Genomic DNA, 14,593 nt, shown 5'->3' on the forward strand with positions numbered 1-14,593 from the left:
CACAGAGAACAAAAGAAACCCGTAAAAATGTGCAATATGGAAAGAACAGAAAGGCAAGGCAGAAAAGGGAAAAATGTATATCCTCTATTCCAGAGAGCCTTATGAGGACATTCCAATTTTAAACAGGATGTTTGGTAAGGCTTCCCTGAAAGTCTGATTATGAGTAAAGATCTGAGGAAGTGGGTTTTGTGGTGTCTCGCGGAGAAGATTCCAGAAGGAAGAGCAGGTGTGAAGACTGTGAGTCTGCAGTGTGTCTAGTGAGGACCCGGGAGCAGGGAGGAGGCCAGTTTGGCAGCAGAATGGGGTGGGGTGGGGGTGACACCAGGAGGTGAAGTTCCCTGGAAAGCGGGGGTCCCTATAGGTCATGGTGGCCATTGTGACATTTGGAACACAGTCATGCCACAGTCTGGCTTATGTTTTAAAGGAATCCTGGCTGCCACCTTCCGAATAAACTGTAGGGATCAAAGACAGAATCGGCAGGACTAGTGAGGAGGGCAATTGAGATCATCCAGGTGGCAGAAGTCAGCCTGTGCAGGGTGGTGACATCGAGAAGGGACAGACGGTGAAGGTCGGCTGCATGGGAAAGGGAGAAATTGCAGGACTTTCTCAGGGCTCTGCTGAAATGAGGTGAGGTTGCCTCCAAGGCCTCTGGCCTGCCAGCTGTGGGGAGGAGGCTGTCGGGGGAGCAGGGTCTGAGGAAGGACACAGCTGTCACTCACTGGTCGGTGGGAGGGCCCCGGAGAAGCTGACCCGAACATGGCCCATGGAAACGACATCCCAGCAGAGGAACTGAGTACGCAGTTAGAACGTGATCGATGAGTTAGGCAGCCTTTGTAAAGGCATGAACAGATCAGTTCTATGTGCGGGGCCTTGTGGGTAATGGAAACATCGGGGACCACTTTGTAGAACATAGGACTGGCCAACCACTAAGTGGTATACCTGAAACTAACACAAAATAATACTGAATGTGAAAAAAATTATATATATACACATATATACATATATGCACATATACACACTTCTGAATAAATACAAAAATGGTTAGCACTGAGGGCACATGTGAGAAAATGGGAAAATAAGATTGAAAGTACAAATGCGGAAGGAAATAACGTACATAGAAGTAGTAGCCCAATGCCAGTGACTCCAGCATCCCCAATTTTTTACAGACTGAAAATTCCCTGAGGGCATAAAACGTTCCTTTTCAGAGCAATACAAGTACAGGCTGAGCATTCAATAAAGACACAGTGAAATAACAACGCTCTTTCATTAAATTATTTTCTAAAGCATTAGCACTTAAATGATCACACAACAAAATTCGACATGTGAATCTTTGACGAATCCCCAAAGCCTTTAATAAATACAGAATCCTTTTCCCTGTCTAACCAGACTGAAGGGGAACCAATTCATACAAAATGCATGTTATGTCCTCAGTTTCCATTTTACTTTAGTTTTTTACAATTTTTTTTAGGGCAGATTGCCACGCAAAGAAAATAATTGTACAGAAGTTAACCACCAACGTTGTTTTCTGCTTTGAAAATCACTTTATCTGTAGTAGGCTGGACAGGGGGCCAAGGTGGTCCTCAGATAAAAATCATGCAAGTCACCATACACCCAGTCGCCTGTCCTGCCGCTTCCAACGAAGACACAGAATAAAAAGGTAAACCCACCGATGCAAAAGCAGTGCAATTAGTAAAAGCAACAGAATCATGAATAAAAAATAAGTTAAATCAAGAAGCCACGTAACTCAAATAAGACGAAGAACTACACAAACGAACTCGGAACGTGACAGTCACGTGTCCCCATGGATGCTGAAGAGTTTCTATCAAGAGTAACAGACCCTCGCCGAAAACGCATACAAAGCTGGTTCATAGTAGAACAACGCATGTAAATGAAGGGCAGATAGTTACTGGGTGTCTAAAGAGATGGACCCACGTTACCCAGTTACTTAGGGTATTTTGATGAGCAGTAAAAACTTTACAGGTTGGTGTCCAGTATTAGCATTAGAAAAACAGATAAAGACCATAAGTGGAGATGATTGAAAAGAACTTACAAAGGTGATATCCGCATATTACCTGAAAGGAAGCTCGATTTAATTGCAACAAACATCTAAAACATATTTGGAAAAATAATGAATTCTATGTAACATCCTTTAAAAGTATAATGCAATTCAAAGTAATCAAAAGAATATCATTCAGAGTCAGACAGAAGTACCTTACCATTCATTTCCTTGTGAAGGGTTTTCTAATAGCACTCGGATTATGTATAATAAGCAGCTTAATAATTTGAGAGAAAAATTGAACAGGCGTATTCTGAGACCTTTAAACAAACAACAGAAATTTGATTTTCATTTGAGTTTAGTCCACAAAAGGCTAAAAACACTCGTCAAAAATACCAACTTTAAGTACAGCACTTAAATTGTATTTAGAAACTACAATACCACAATTGCCTAAACTCGCTGAAGTTCAAGGTCGCTGAATTTTAATTATCTGAATATTGAAACAAAGAGCATGATTGAAAGAATGCTTGAACTGAAATGAGAGCAAACCTACTCGGAGAGTGACTCTAGGTTTGAGCACCCAGAGACCACAAAAACTATGTCTCCTCAAGACTGGTTCAAAAATGCTTAGAAGATTAAGCATTTTATACATCCACCTGTTTGGGAGTAAAATTTGAGCCAGCTAGAAAATCTAGCTGCTTACACATTCACAGCATAAGTTATAAAACTCATACCTTCAGAATACCTTGCAGATTTTAATGATAGAGAAATTATAATCATGTCTATAATTATACTTCTAATTAGTGATGGCATAACTATAAACAAATCATAATAGAATGTGCTGGGAAATACAGAGATACACACAGACATTTTGAATTTGACCAGTGGAATCCTCCTTTTCCCTTTAGGTTAATTACCAATGAAATCTCAGTATTTTTGTGGGGAGTAAGAGTGTCACGTATGTCCCTTTCGAAACTGCGTAGGTCACAGTTATGCAGTCTGTCATACTTAATAAAGACGAAAAAGAGCAATGAAGAGTAGCAAAACATGCCCGAAGTCAGATTAATAGAAGCACTACCTTTCCTGCAACAATCAGGCAGCTTCTGATTCATGCATTATGAATAAAATTGAGAGAAAGGTCTTCCCATAATTAGTAGTTAATAAAATCTGGAAATGAAATGCCAGTTTTTTACCCTGCTACATGTGAGTACACCTGAGGTGACATTTCTTAGCAATAAAAGGTTCAGGTTCATTAATTGTGCAGTTTTTCCTAAGCTTTGCTATTACAATGCTATGCACATTTTATGGATTAGCTTCTTTAGAAAGTCTTTTAAATTATTAATGAAATTGTCCTGGTTTTATAGAACTTGCCTCCCCAAATGACTGTTTAGTCAAAGCCGACTGCTGATGACATAGCCAAGTCATGCATTTACCTTTTCTGGCCTGGAGAGATAGGATTGTTAGTATTAAAAAATCAAGGAAACCTTTTATTCAAAAGACATAGCCCCCTTTGGGTGATATCCATCAGCGCGGCTTCCATGGACATTCAAAACAGTCAGAGGAGAGAGGCGTCAGTCATTACTGGCCCTCTCCCTGGAGGTCACCTGCCAACACACCTCTCAACAGTGAGCTGCATACAAGGAAGGTCTCCTGCTGCCAGCCTTTGCACGGTTCCCCACAACCCAGGCTGCTCTCTTTGGATTCTGCAGAGGCCCCCCTTAGTGAAGACTGCCCCTAGAGGGTGCAGGGGTCCCAGTCAGAGAAGGCGAAGTGGACACCAATGTAGTATAGACGTCACCCCTGGTTGTTAGTGTTTGAAGCCCTGCTCACACGAAAAGCTGCATCTTGCCTCATCGTGTATGGCTTTCAAAAATGCTCGGTGTCCTGGGGAGGCAAGAAGGATCCTTTGACACTTGGACCTTGAACAAGTTTAGGTCAGCGACTGCCAATTTCATGTCCTCTCGAAGTCCTAACACTGTCCCCATTTTGTCTGGGACTAAGAACCCATGGGGATGTTACACTCAGCTTAGCTCTGCACTTCCTGGCCCAGCTTCTCCAGAAAAGGGTGCTGGTCACCTGCCTGTTCTTTGTCACTGTGCATCACTGGGCAACACTGAACTCTGCCCCCATGACATCAGACCATTATTCTCTCCCTTAGAATCAGTCTGAATTACAAGAGGCTTCTCATAATAAGGCGTCCCCCACAGACAAACTGTGACCACCCCCTCACTGGTCCAGGGGGCTCACTCCGAACCCTACTTATTAGTGTGGAATCTGGACAATTAAATGCCCTTAATTGCCTTTAAGGCGAGGAGACCTTGGCACTAGCAGAGGTAAAGTCTCTAGTTTTCTAAAATTTTACTGCCTGAAGACAAGACAAGATTTTTTATTGTACTGCTCTGTTTAAAGGTTATCTTGCAGGATTACAATGGAATTATTGGAGGTAAATATATATGTGCACACAGATGGGAATAAAATGAATGACTTACTTGATCTCTGGTTTTTAATAAAAAATAACTTTAGTCTCTCTTTAAATGTGTTTTCATTCATAAAGAATTCAACTTGTACCCTGCAAACAGAAGATAAAACATAATTAATTAAACTGAAAACTGACATATAAGTAAATTAAAAATAATCTGCATTAGACTTTAACTGAATCCCAATCACAAAAAAAAAATATGAGAATTGGGTAAAACATGGATTGTTATGGGAACAAGCAGTTGCTTTTCAACTCAAAGACATCACCAGTTCAAATGCCATTATGTAGTTCATTCAGTTAGCTGTATTAGTGGATGTAGTAAGTGGTACAGGTAATTCAAAACAGCAGTAATACAAAAGCCTTTCAGATGTGTCTGTGAAATAATTTTCGAGTCAGTATTTCCCAGTTTTGATCCATATCATGAGGGTTAACTGAACACCTAAAAAATTCAGTTTGAGCAAAATTGCCCCAGAAGGGCTGTGTCAAAATCTTAAGGGGTTTGGCCTCATAGTTGACTTCTAACAAGCCCTTCACTTCACCTTGACTGCATGGTAACCACATCATGGGACGCTTTCTCTCCTTATTTATTTATTTAGGCTCAGAGTGAAATAGACATTGATCAGGAAAGGAGTGATAATTTCAAATACAACGTGACAGTCACCACAGATATAAACCAGGCAAATCCATTGTGATGCTGAATATTATATATTTAATCCTCTATAAAATGATATCAACTCTCAGAAAAATAATATTTATTTCATAAATGTATCTGCTTTCCCTTTAAATTCATTCAAACTGCCTTTCATGTGATGGCATAATTATATTTTCAAAATATTGAGTGAAAGGAAAAATGGTGTTCAGGGTCTTGTGACTTGTTAATAATCATCATGTAAAATTTTCTTAGTCTCAAATATCAGGCAAAAAACGGCTAACAAAAACATTTTAGTGCTTATACAAACAAAGATTTCATTTCATTTTTTCCTAATATCACAAAATTTTGATAATGTCACCCATATAGACTAGATAGTTTTCTAGTTTTGTTTTTTTGGCAGGAGCACCCATGGGAGACAAAAATTGGAGAAAAAATTAGCATATGAATCTGCTCATGTATGAAAGAAATATTTCACTACTACAGTCAATGCTGTGTAGTCACGAACCTTCATCACTATTTTTAAAGCTATCTCTGATGTCCTAACAGTAAAAGGGCTTTTTGTTATCAACTGGAAACCAAGTTGTATCTTCAATGCAAAGCTCTCTCCCTTCACCTCTATTCCTAAAAACAGGCATAAAATTTTCATTCCTCTTCATCCCTTTCTTGTGTATGTTCCATCCTTTGTGTTTTATTCACCTTATAAGGTTAAAGTTTAAAAAAGGGCAGAAATCAAGATTGTCTTGTTAATTTCTCCAGAAAGAAACCTGTGAAAATCACAGTATCTTCCAGCAGGACACTATGGGCATGCACACACACCCCTACTCATCCACAATCCTGCACACTCACACACACCACCGGGCACACACAACCTGCGCGGAGAACACCACTAGTCTCTTGGAAATCGGTCACTGGACGTGCTTCCTTTGTTCATAGAATAAAAAGGCAGTTCGTTTTAAACAAAGTTACTCTAATACTGATACCAAGCTAAATTGGTTCACATTTGCTCTGATACCAAAGCAAATTTGAGAGGGCGTGTGGCTTTTCCAGAAGGACTTCAGCAAAGGCCATGCAGGTTTGCTCCCTTGAATTACCAAATTGATAAGAACACAAGTCCCATCTTCATCTAGTAGCTGGAGTTTACTGGGTGCCCCACAGAGGTGCATTTTTAACTAACATGAGATTGTCTGCACTCTGTCTCAATAGAAAGAGACAGCAGTAACAGAACGGGTTTCTTTAAATACCGAGGTGCCCATCTTTAGGAAGGTGAGGGGACTCATAATGTAATGCTCTGTTGTGTAGAAGAACCATGGAGAGAAGAGAATTATCGGCGAGGTGGCCCAACTTTGAAATGGCCCTCAATGGGAAGCAAACAGCTCTCCGACACTTATAAACACACCAAAAAACTATCACAGTTTGCAAGTGACTCGCGCATGTGTGTGTGTGTATTTATTCCTGAGGGTGAAGACAATTTTGCATGGTGTGAAGTCTCTCAATAAATAAACAAATTCCAAATTCCCTTTTAGTTATAACATTATGTGAAATAAAACAATCAATCTGGTCATCTAAATCTATCTTCCCTCTTAGAATTATAGATAACATTAAAGCGTGGCTTGATACAAATACTTTTTAAAGTTAAAGCTGAAAAAAAAGAAATACAAAGCAAAACACTTTTTGATTCATGTCTTCTATCAAGGACAGAAGAATATCCTTCAGTTTTACGATTTATAATCTATAGAGTGATGCTTGCTTTCAGCTGACCTAGAGACAGTTCTCGCCGAACAAAATCAAGGCCAGTTAGTGTTCGTGTGATCTTTGGGGACTTCCTCCCGCACCACGCAGTTCTCCGGTTCTCAGGGACTTGGTCCAGAGTTTAATGTTTGCTCTTCTCAATTCTGTTTATGATTTTAATTGGTTTTAAATATCCTCTTAGGATGCCTCTCTATAAGTACAAATGTGTTCCCTCCCTCTCCTTCTTTTTCTCTCTTCCTTCCTCTCTTACTCCCTCAACTCTTCTCATCTACATTTATCAGAATTTACTTCCACCTAGTAGGTGAGTTTAGTGTATTTTTTTCGACTTTACCAGAACTGCACAGTTTTAGATAACATACTATGACACATCTGCCCTCACCACTTCTTAAAATGTAATTTTTTCATGCTTATACTCTGAATAAAATTCTGGGCCACTTGATTATATTTACTCCAATATAGTAGCATACATAGTATTGTATTTTATAGAAAATAAAGCAGTACTGCAATAATTTTTAGGTGGTATTTTCTCCATTTGACATTTTTTCTTATTTAATAATGGCATTTTATATAGGTCAAAACGTTTTATTGTCACATTTGAGTAGATCTTAAATATTATGTTATACTATTTCTATGTATTTTATATTTTTGGTTGCTGTTCAGTGTTTTGTTCTGGCGTGGAATTTGTTTGTTTGTTTGTTTTGGGTATTTTAAGTGGCTACCATGTTAATCTCCTTTATATACAGTGGTATTTTTTTCAGGTTTATTTCTAGGCCATTTTTTGGCAGACAGTCATGCTGTCTGACAATCTTCAATATTTCTACTTACATTTCATTGTTCTTGTCTTACCACATTGACAAGTACTTTTGGAAGGAAAATATGAACTGTGGAATACATTCTTATAAAAAAGGCCTCTTGTGCCCTAGCAGTTAAACTGTTGGCCTTGGAATCACAATAAATATTTATATTTTACTAAAAATCATATCAGGAGTGGATGGATGTTGGCTGTTGTCAGAAACCTCTCTTGAATCTGTCAAGTTGATGATACATTGTTGGAGTTTTTTTCTTACAATGATTTGGTGTATTGTTTTTACAGTTTTTCTATTATACAGTTACTTTTTCATTTCTGGCAAAATAGTTTTGTAATAGTAAACTAGTCAGGTAAGGTACTGCTAGGTTCACTTTATATATTTTTAGTTTTTCTTCTATGATCATAACTAAGATTGATCTAAGCTATCATCTCCAGATTATTCTAATATCTTCAATTATGAATTGAAAAACTCTCCAGCCCTGGCTGGTGTAGCTCAGTGGATTGAGCGCAGGCCTGCAAACCAAAGGATCACAGTTCGATTCCCAGTCAGGGCACATGCCTGGGTTGCAGGCCAGTTCCCAGCAGGGGACTCATCAGGGGCAACCATACATTGATATTTCTCTCCTTCCCCTCCCCTCTAAAGATAAATAAATAAAATCTTTTAAAAAATTAAAATTAAAATTAGATTAAATTTTTTTAAAAAAGAAAAACTCTCCAGATGTTTCTGTGCTCCGGAACAATTCTGAACACTGTGGACATTTCTTTGATTCATCATCATCAATTTTCCCTAACAGTATCAACTACCTTAATATTAATTTTTTCATTTTCCTCTCATTTGCTTGCTCTGGTTACTTGAATTTAGTGCAAAAATCATGCAGCATCTTATTAAAATGGCAATTTTCTTGCTGAATAATGACCATTCTTATTCAGTAATTTTAAAGTAGGCCTTACCACTTTATAACACAGAAAAATAATTCTGGCCCAGGTTGTCAATACATTCTTCTTTCAGAAATACTACTTTGCTTTGTTCAATTGCTAATTGTTCAGGATGCCAATCTTCTGCAGACATTCTCTTCTGGGACTTTTAGCGGACAGAGAGGGACCATTGGCAAAAGTCTCCTGTGGGTCTCAGGGCACCATTTCCTCCCTGCCGCTTTCTCATTCTGCAGTGTGGGTCACAGAGCCTGGGGTGAGTCATTTGTTACTTGCTCATCTCTGACAAGGCCACACCTGCCTGCACACCCTGGTCTTCTGTTGCTTCTTGCCTCTTACCTCCTCATCAGGTTGATTCTTCCTTGTTAGGAGAGTTCTAGGTTATCTGTAAAATGTTACCAAAGAGCGTCGCAAACAGCAGACCCGCACGGGGGCGGGGGTGGGAGGGGGGCGGGGGGCGCGCATTGCGGAGAAGTGTTTGCTTAGCCCTGCCCTTTGGTCATTGACTCTGAACCAGGTTCCTTTCCATTTCCAAATATTCACTCCCAACCTCTGGTAACTCAATTATTTCACAGAGCAAACATTTAAATGGAGCCTTGTAAAAAATAAATTAATTAGTAAGCCTCCGATCGATTTTTCACCTGGAAAAAAATCGTTTCACCAGTTAAGCTCAAGTGCCCCGCGGGTCGGGTGGCCAGCCAGCTGCCAGGCCTCACTACACACACACAAACTTCCCTTCCAGCACATGACAGCCCCTCCTACAGCATTTCCCAACTTCTGTTTGCCCATCTAATTTATTTTTGTCATCATTCAAGCCTAACTTCCTCATATCCTGAATCTGTTACGTCTTACAAGGAGGCGGAGACTAACTCTGATGACCTTCAATAGCATTCTCTGCACATTTAAAATAAAATCTAAAATAACGTCCATTTTGGAAAGGGAACCTAGCTTTATACACTCACCACACTCATGGCACATGCACATATAGACACACATGTCTGTGTGTGTGTGCGCTTAACATGGATATAAGGGTGGAATGGCCGTGCGGGAGGGCTCCGGGCTGCTAACCACTCAATAATGCGGATAGCCCCTCAGTAACTGCGTTTATGCTCCTGTCATTCTGGTAATCAGGGCTGGAAGGTAGCTGGAAATAACAGTCTCACCGTTTCCATGGTGAAACACATTACAAGTCTGCCCAGGCGTACTTTTGTATTCAAGTCGCTCCTCAGTGGGAAAACTCTCAGCCTCGTGGGTAGTGCTCACTCGCAGGACCTGTGCTTCGTACTTCCTCGTTCTATTGAAAGTGATTCCCTCTAACAACCCCAATTGAACTCAGCCATAAACAGGGGAAGCAAAGGGGAAGAAAGCTAGAGCAAATACACAAGGACATGTTTGCACCCGTAAATTGCAAAGAGACTTTGCCTCTTCGTGTCTCTGCTTGAAAACATGAGTAGGGGCAGGTCTGGGTCAAGCCATTATAAAAAAGGAACACATGCAAATGATAGAACATTACCTCATTTTTATTCATTTTTGTACATGATAAAGAGGGACAAGAATATGCAGCATTTGGTCTTCTAATAAATTATGTGGGTTTACAGCCACCACCTCAAGGAAAAGATCAAATGCTCTAACATCATTTCCATTTTCCCTCTTAAATCTACTCTCATTACCCATTCACACACACCAAAGCCCCCAAAGATCAAATGCATACATACATAAACATGCACATATCCATGCATGTGCATATGCATATGTGTATGTACATAAACATGCAAGCATGCAGGGACACATACATTCTGCAAATATAACCAGTAGGAAAGTACGAGAAGTCCTTAGAAGCTAGAAAAGACAAGGAAATATGAAATCAGAGAAGTAAGCTGTCTGATGAAAACTGCTGTTTGCCCTGAAGCTGTCTGCCAGTTTGGGGGGATGGGGAGTTTGTGCTTTGACAAGGAGGAGACCTGTCAAAGGGAACCCCCACAAAGGACCTGAGTTCCTGAGACACAGCATCATCGTCGCATGTACAGAGAAAAATCCCAGAAGCAGAGGGTGAATGCCCTTGGCCATGTTGGCCATGGCTCTGATTGTTCGTAAAAGAAACACAGTGAGACTCGCTGTCTTTGTTTTTTAGGACTGTCACTAAATACTGTTGACTGGGTGACTTCCGAAGCAGGAATTTGCTTCTCGTAGGTCACCTTATTTATCCTGGGTCAGCGTTAGGCATTAGCCATGGCTGGTCACTTCCTCATCCCTGAATCACTGTCTCTGCTTGACCTCCAGGTGTCTCGTTCTCTTGGTTTTCTTACCTTAAACTTTACTTCTGTATATCCGTGGGCAGGCCCAGTTCATTCCCTTTTATTTTCAGAATCAGTCTTCTTTTACAGTGGTACTCTAGGTATAAATCATCTACATGACCAAGATTGCCTGATCAATATAGTGAACCAGTTCTCTCCCCCAAACACATGTAGTTGACGGTCTACACATCTCTTCTACACGGATACCTAGTGGGCAGCTTCAGCATCCCTGAGCCTATGTTCCCGATTTTCTTCCCTGAAATCTCCGAATCTGAGCTATTTTCAAATCCATCCTTCTGGTGGTTCAGAAAAAAAAAAGTCACGTAGTTATACCTGAATCCTCTTTCTCTAGTATTATTCTCTAGAGTCTTTGAACAGTAAAAATCTTTTTAGCTGAAAAATAAAGAAAAGGAGAAAAACGCTTATCATGACCACGCTCAGTCCACACCAGCTTGCCAGATTTATCGAAAGACATTCCATTTGCCTTTGGGTTAAAATTTATTTTCAAGGCAAGATATAGGAATCCAAAGCAAAACAAAGCTTCAGATGATAAATGCCAGTATTGAACCCAGGTGGAAGCTCCTTCCATGCATCAATCTACAAACGTTAACCGTGAAACAGTTCACATCCTTCAAAGCCCTGTGCTGTGCAGTCTTCTATTCTAAGGCATGACCTTTAATCAGATGTGTCTGCAACCGGCAGATTGGCTCCCTTATGTGAGTGATGTATAGCGACAGAGTGGGAAATGTAGGAAAGGAAGGAATGGCCACATCCCTCTTCCCATCACCTAATGGTATTTAACAGGAGGTATACCTGCTAAGTCTCCCCATGCTTACCCTCCCCCCCATCAATTCCAATTATGGCATAAAGAGTTCTCCCCCCAAACTCAGAATTGCTTTAAAGGAGAATGAAGTTTGTCTTGCATAGTTTCTTAAAACCCCATTAAAACTCAAGCTCCGCTAGAGAGGTATTAGTCATTTTCTGCTTATACTCGCTCAGCCAGTGCCTAGAGGATCGCGGACGTCCGCTAATGTATTTGGGATTAAAAATTACTTGGTGGCCGCTTCTTCTAACGTCCCATTAGCATCTGAAGTTGACAACCATCAATATGCAGAGGCTCGCAATCTGTAGCTGCTGCCATCTGGCATCCGCGCGGGGAAACAGAATTTCCAAATAACCTCTCTCCGAAAGGAGGAACACATTTGTTAATTTTGGAAGAAAGGCTGTGGATGATACGAATACCCTGTCACACCAGAATTCCTCTTTATTTCCTCAACCAGGCTTCATTATCATACTAGTTATGGAGCTTTGAAATCTGGGGGTTGCTGCTTTTAAATAAGAATATTCAGCTGAACCTTAAGAAAAATGAACAACTCAAATTAACCGAGCTTTCTTTGGTCTTCCTTTGAAGATCCCGCACTGCTTCCTTCGGGCCTCATTTTAGATGCCACCTGCAACTTCTTCCTCACCAGAGTCTTTGTTAAGGGACACGCATGTGTTTTTTTGCTTCAGGGCACTCGATGCCTTTTACCACACTACTGACTGCAGTGTGTCAAGTGGCCTTTTTAAGGGTTTGTATCCTTCAAAAAGACCTGCAAGATCCAATAACTGGTTCTCTGCCCTCCATAGGATGCAGAACACAGACACATTTAAAAGAAAAGGGAAAAGATAACTTTCTGGACTAGGGGTGGTGACCACACACCCTAATATACAGAGGATGTTTTACAGAATTGTATACTTGAAAGCTATATTATTTCCTTAGCCAATTCCACCCCCAATAAATTCAATTATAAAGTAAAAAGAAACTTCAATAATGAGAAATTTGGTATATTTACATGTTTGAAAGTGTATACCCTCCTTGAGCAAGGTAGAAAAAGCTTAGCTTAGTGCTGGGCAGAAATAATGAGCAAAACTAGACTGACATAGACAGAAAGCTACCAAGTACCAGATGGAATGCATCAGCACCAGCATTGAACTTGGAGCTTCCTCAAGAGTTTATCTGAGGGCAGGGTTCCACTGCGCGCCCCTCCGAAGCTGCCAGAAATGCTTCGCTTGGCTCAAAAGTTGTGAGGTTGGGAACTGTGTGTGCTTTGTTCATAAGAAAATCCTTCAAAGGGTCTTGGTGAAGAAATAAAAGTTCTGTTGCAGTGGCCGACCATCACTTACTCCTTTGAATGGGCCAGGCGGACCAAGTAGTCTCCGGGACAGCTGGCCATTTTGCCTTTGTTACCAAAGCCTCGGGTGTGACCCCAACAAGGCTGATGCCCCACGCAGAGACATGCCTGGTAGCACCACCAAGTTGGACAAAATGACCTGAAATGTCTTCAGGATTAGTCACACGTACATAATGACACTTGACTGGCAAAAAAAAAGGGGGGGTATAGACTCAAGGATGTTATCATCTGAGAAACCTCCTGAAAATGAGGCCATTATCTTTACAGTTTCAAGCACTTTAAAAGCTTCTTGAATGTCTTTCCTGGGGGAGACTGTTAATAGGGAACCGGTCCTCTGTTTGTGAGTCAGCAGGTGCTCTCCGGAGCAGCACGTAGTTCCAGCATCTGAGATATAGGCTTAATTACTCCGAAAGTCTCATTTAAACACACAATGGAGCGTTACCATTTGAAGAGTTCTGATTAGTTCAATAATTTAATGGAAGCAAAGTTGCAGCCGCACGCACAGGGACCGAATTCATACGAAGAAATGCATCATGCCACGCGAAGAGTGACATTCATTTGTCACTGCCCTGTGCACAGGTCAGAACTAATCTGGTTCCTAATACGTCTAGTTCAACAGTTTCCATGCAAAGGTCCAATTTGGCAGGAGAGAAACTATGTAAAAAGCCAAGTTGCTAACTTGTATATCTTCAACCATTCCTTACCTCCATCACTTCATCCTAATTATGGGTAAGGCCTTTAGTAGGAGGTGGACAATTATGGGTAAAAATGAAATCAATGGAAAAAATAATCTCAAATGACTAATAGGAGCAACATACGTGATATCTTCATCACCCATGAAAATTTTCATCTCCAAAACATATGTGTATTTACTGATCAATCATACCATGTTTGTATATGCCTGCTCTATGCTAGGCATGTATTTTTTTTTAAAAAAGTAACGTGACAAAAATCATCAGAAGTAGGAGTTATTGTCCTCATTATACAGGTGAGGACTGGCGAGGTTCAGAAAGATCCTCATGCTCCCCAAGGTCACACAGCTAGGGAGTTGCGGAGCTAGGAGCTAATAGAAGGGCAAGTGCACAGTGAAGATCAAGTATGTTTTGAAGACTTGCGCCCCCATTCCTTAGAATTTATCTTGTGCAAATACGAGATGCCAAGGTCTGTAACTTCATCTACACAAGAGATCCTTTAAGGCTACGTTTTATTTCTAGGAGGAAACTGACACCATGAATAGATACTTGATTTGGACAGAGGTGTCTCCATTTCTACAGGTGACAGAACAGGACATGAACGTACGTCTGATTTTTAGATCCCATTTCTTGCCGAGGTACCAGATCTGTCTGGCCATTTCTCCCTGACTTTTAAGCACCTTTTAGCCTCCAACGAGCTTTGATGAACTGCCTCTACTAAGCCTTTTCTTGGGGAGGAGAACCACCCTCATGAGCGACAGCTGTTCTCGAGCCATTAGCCTAATGATCTCCATAATCAGTTCTTCAAGAGAATGA

General features: G+C 40.6%; 1 protein-coding gene across 2 annotated transcripts in view; it reads right to left on the bottom strand.

The window, feature by feature from the left end:
- The window catches only part of KCNT2 (potassium sodium-activated channel subfamily T member 2), a 197,543-nt gene that overhangs the window by 130,263 nt on the left and 52,687 nt on the right, over positions 1-14,593 (bottom strand). For both annotated transcript variants that reach the window (XM_037069416.1, XM_037069417.1), the window contains exons 2-3: positions 4,486-4,565; positions 2,217-2,316 (exon numbers count right to left, since the gene is read on the bottom strand). In XM_037069416.1, the coding sequence (XP_036925311.1) occupies positions 2,217-2,316; positions 4,486-4,565 (180 nt within the window). The remainder of the gene's footprint in view (positions 1-2,216; positions 2,317-4,485; positions 4,566-14,593) is intronic.

The sequence above is a fragment of the Sturnira hondurensis genome, unplaced genomic scaffold (genome assembly GCF_014824575.4).
Source record: "Sturnira hondurensis isolate 20B ecotype Veracruz unplaced genomic scaffold, ASM1482457v3 Scaffold0018525, whole genome shotgun sequence".
Classification (NCBI taxonomy): Eukaryota; Metazoa; Chordata; class Mammalia; order Chiroptera; family Phyllostomidae; genus Sturnira; species Sturnira hondurensis.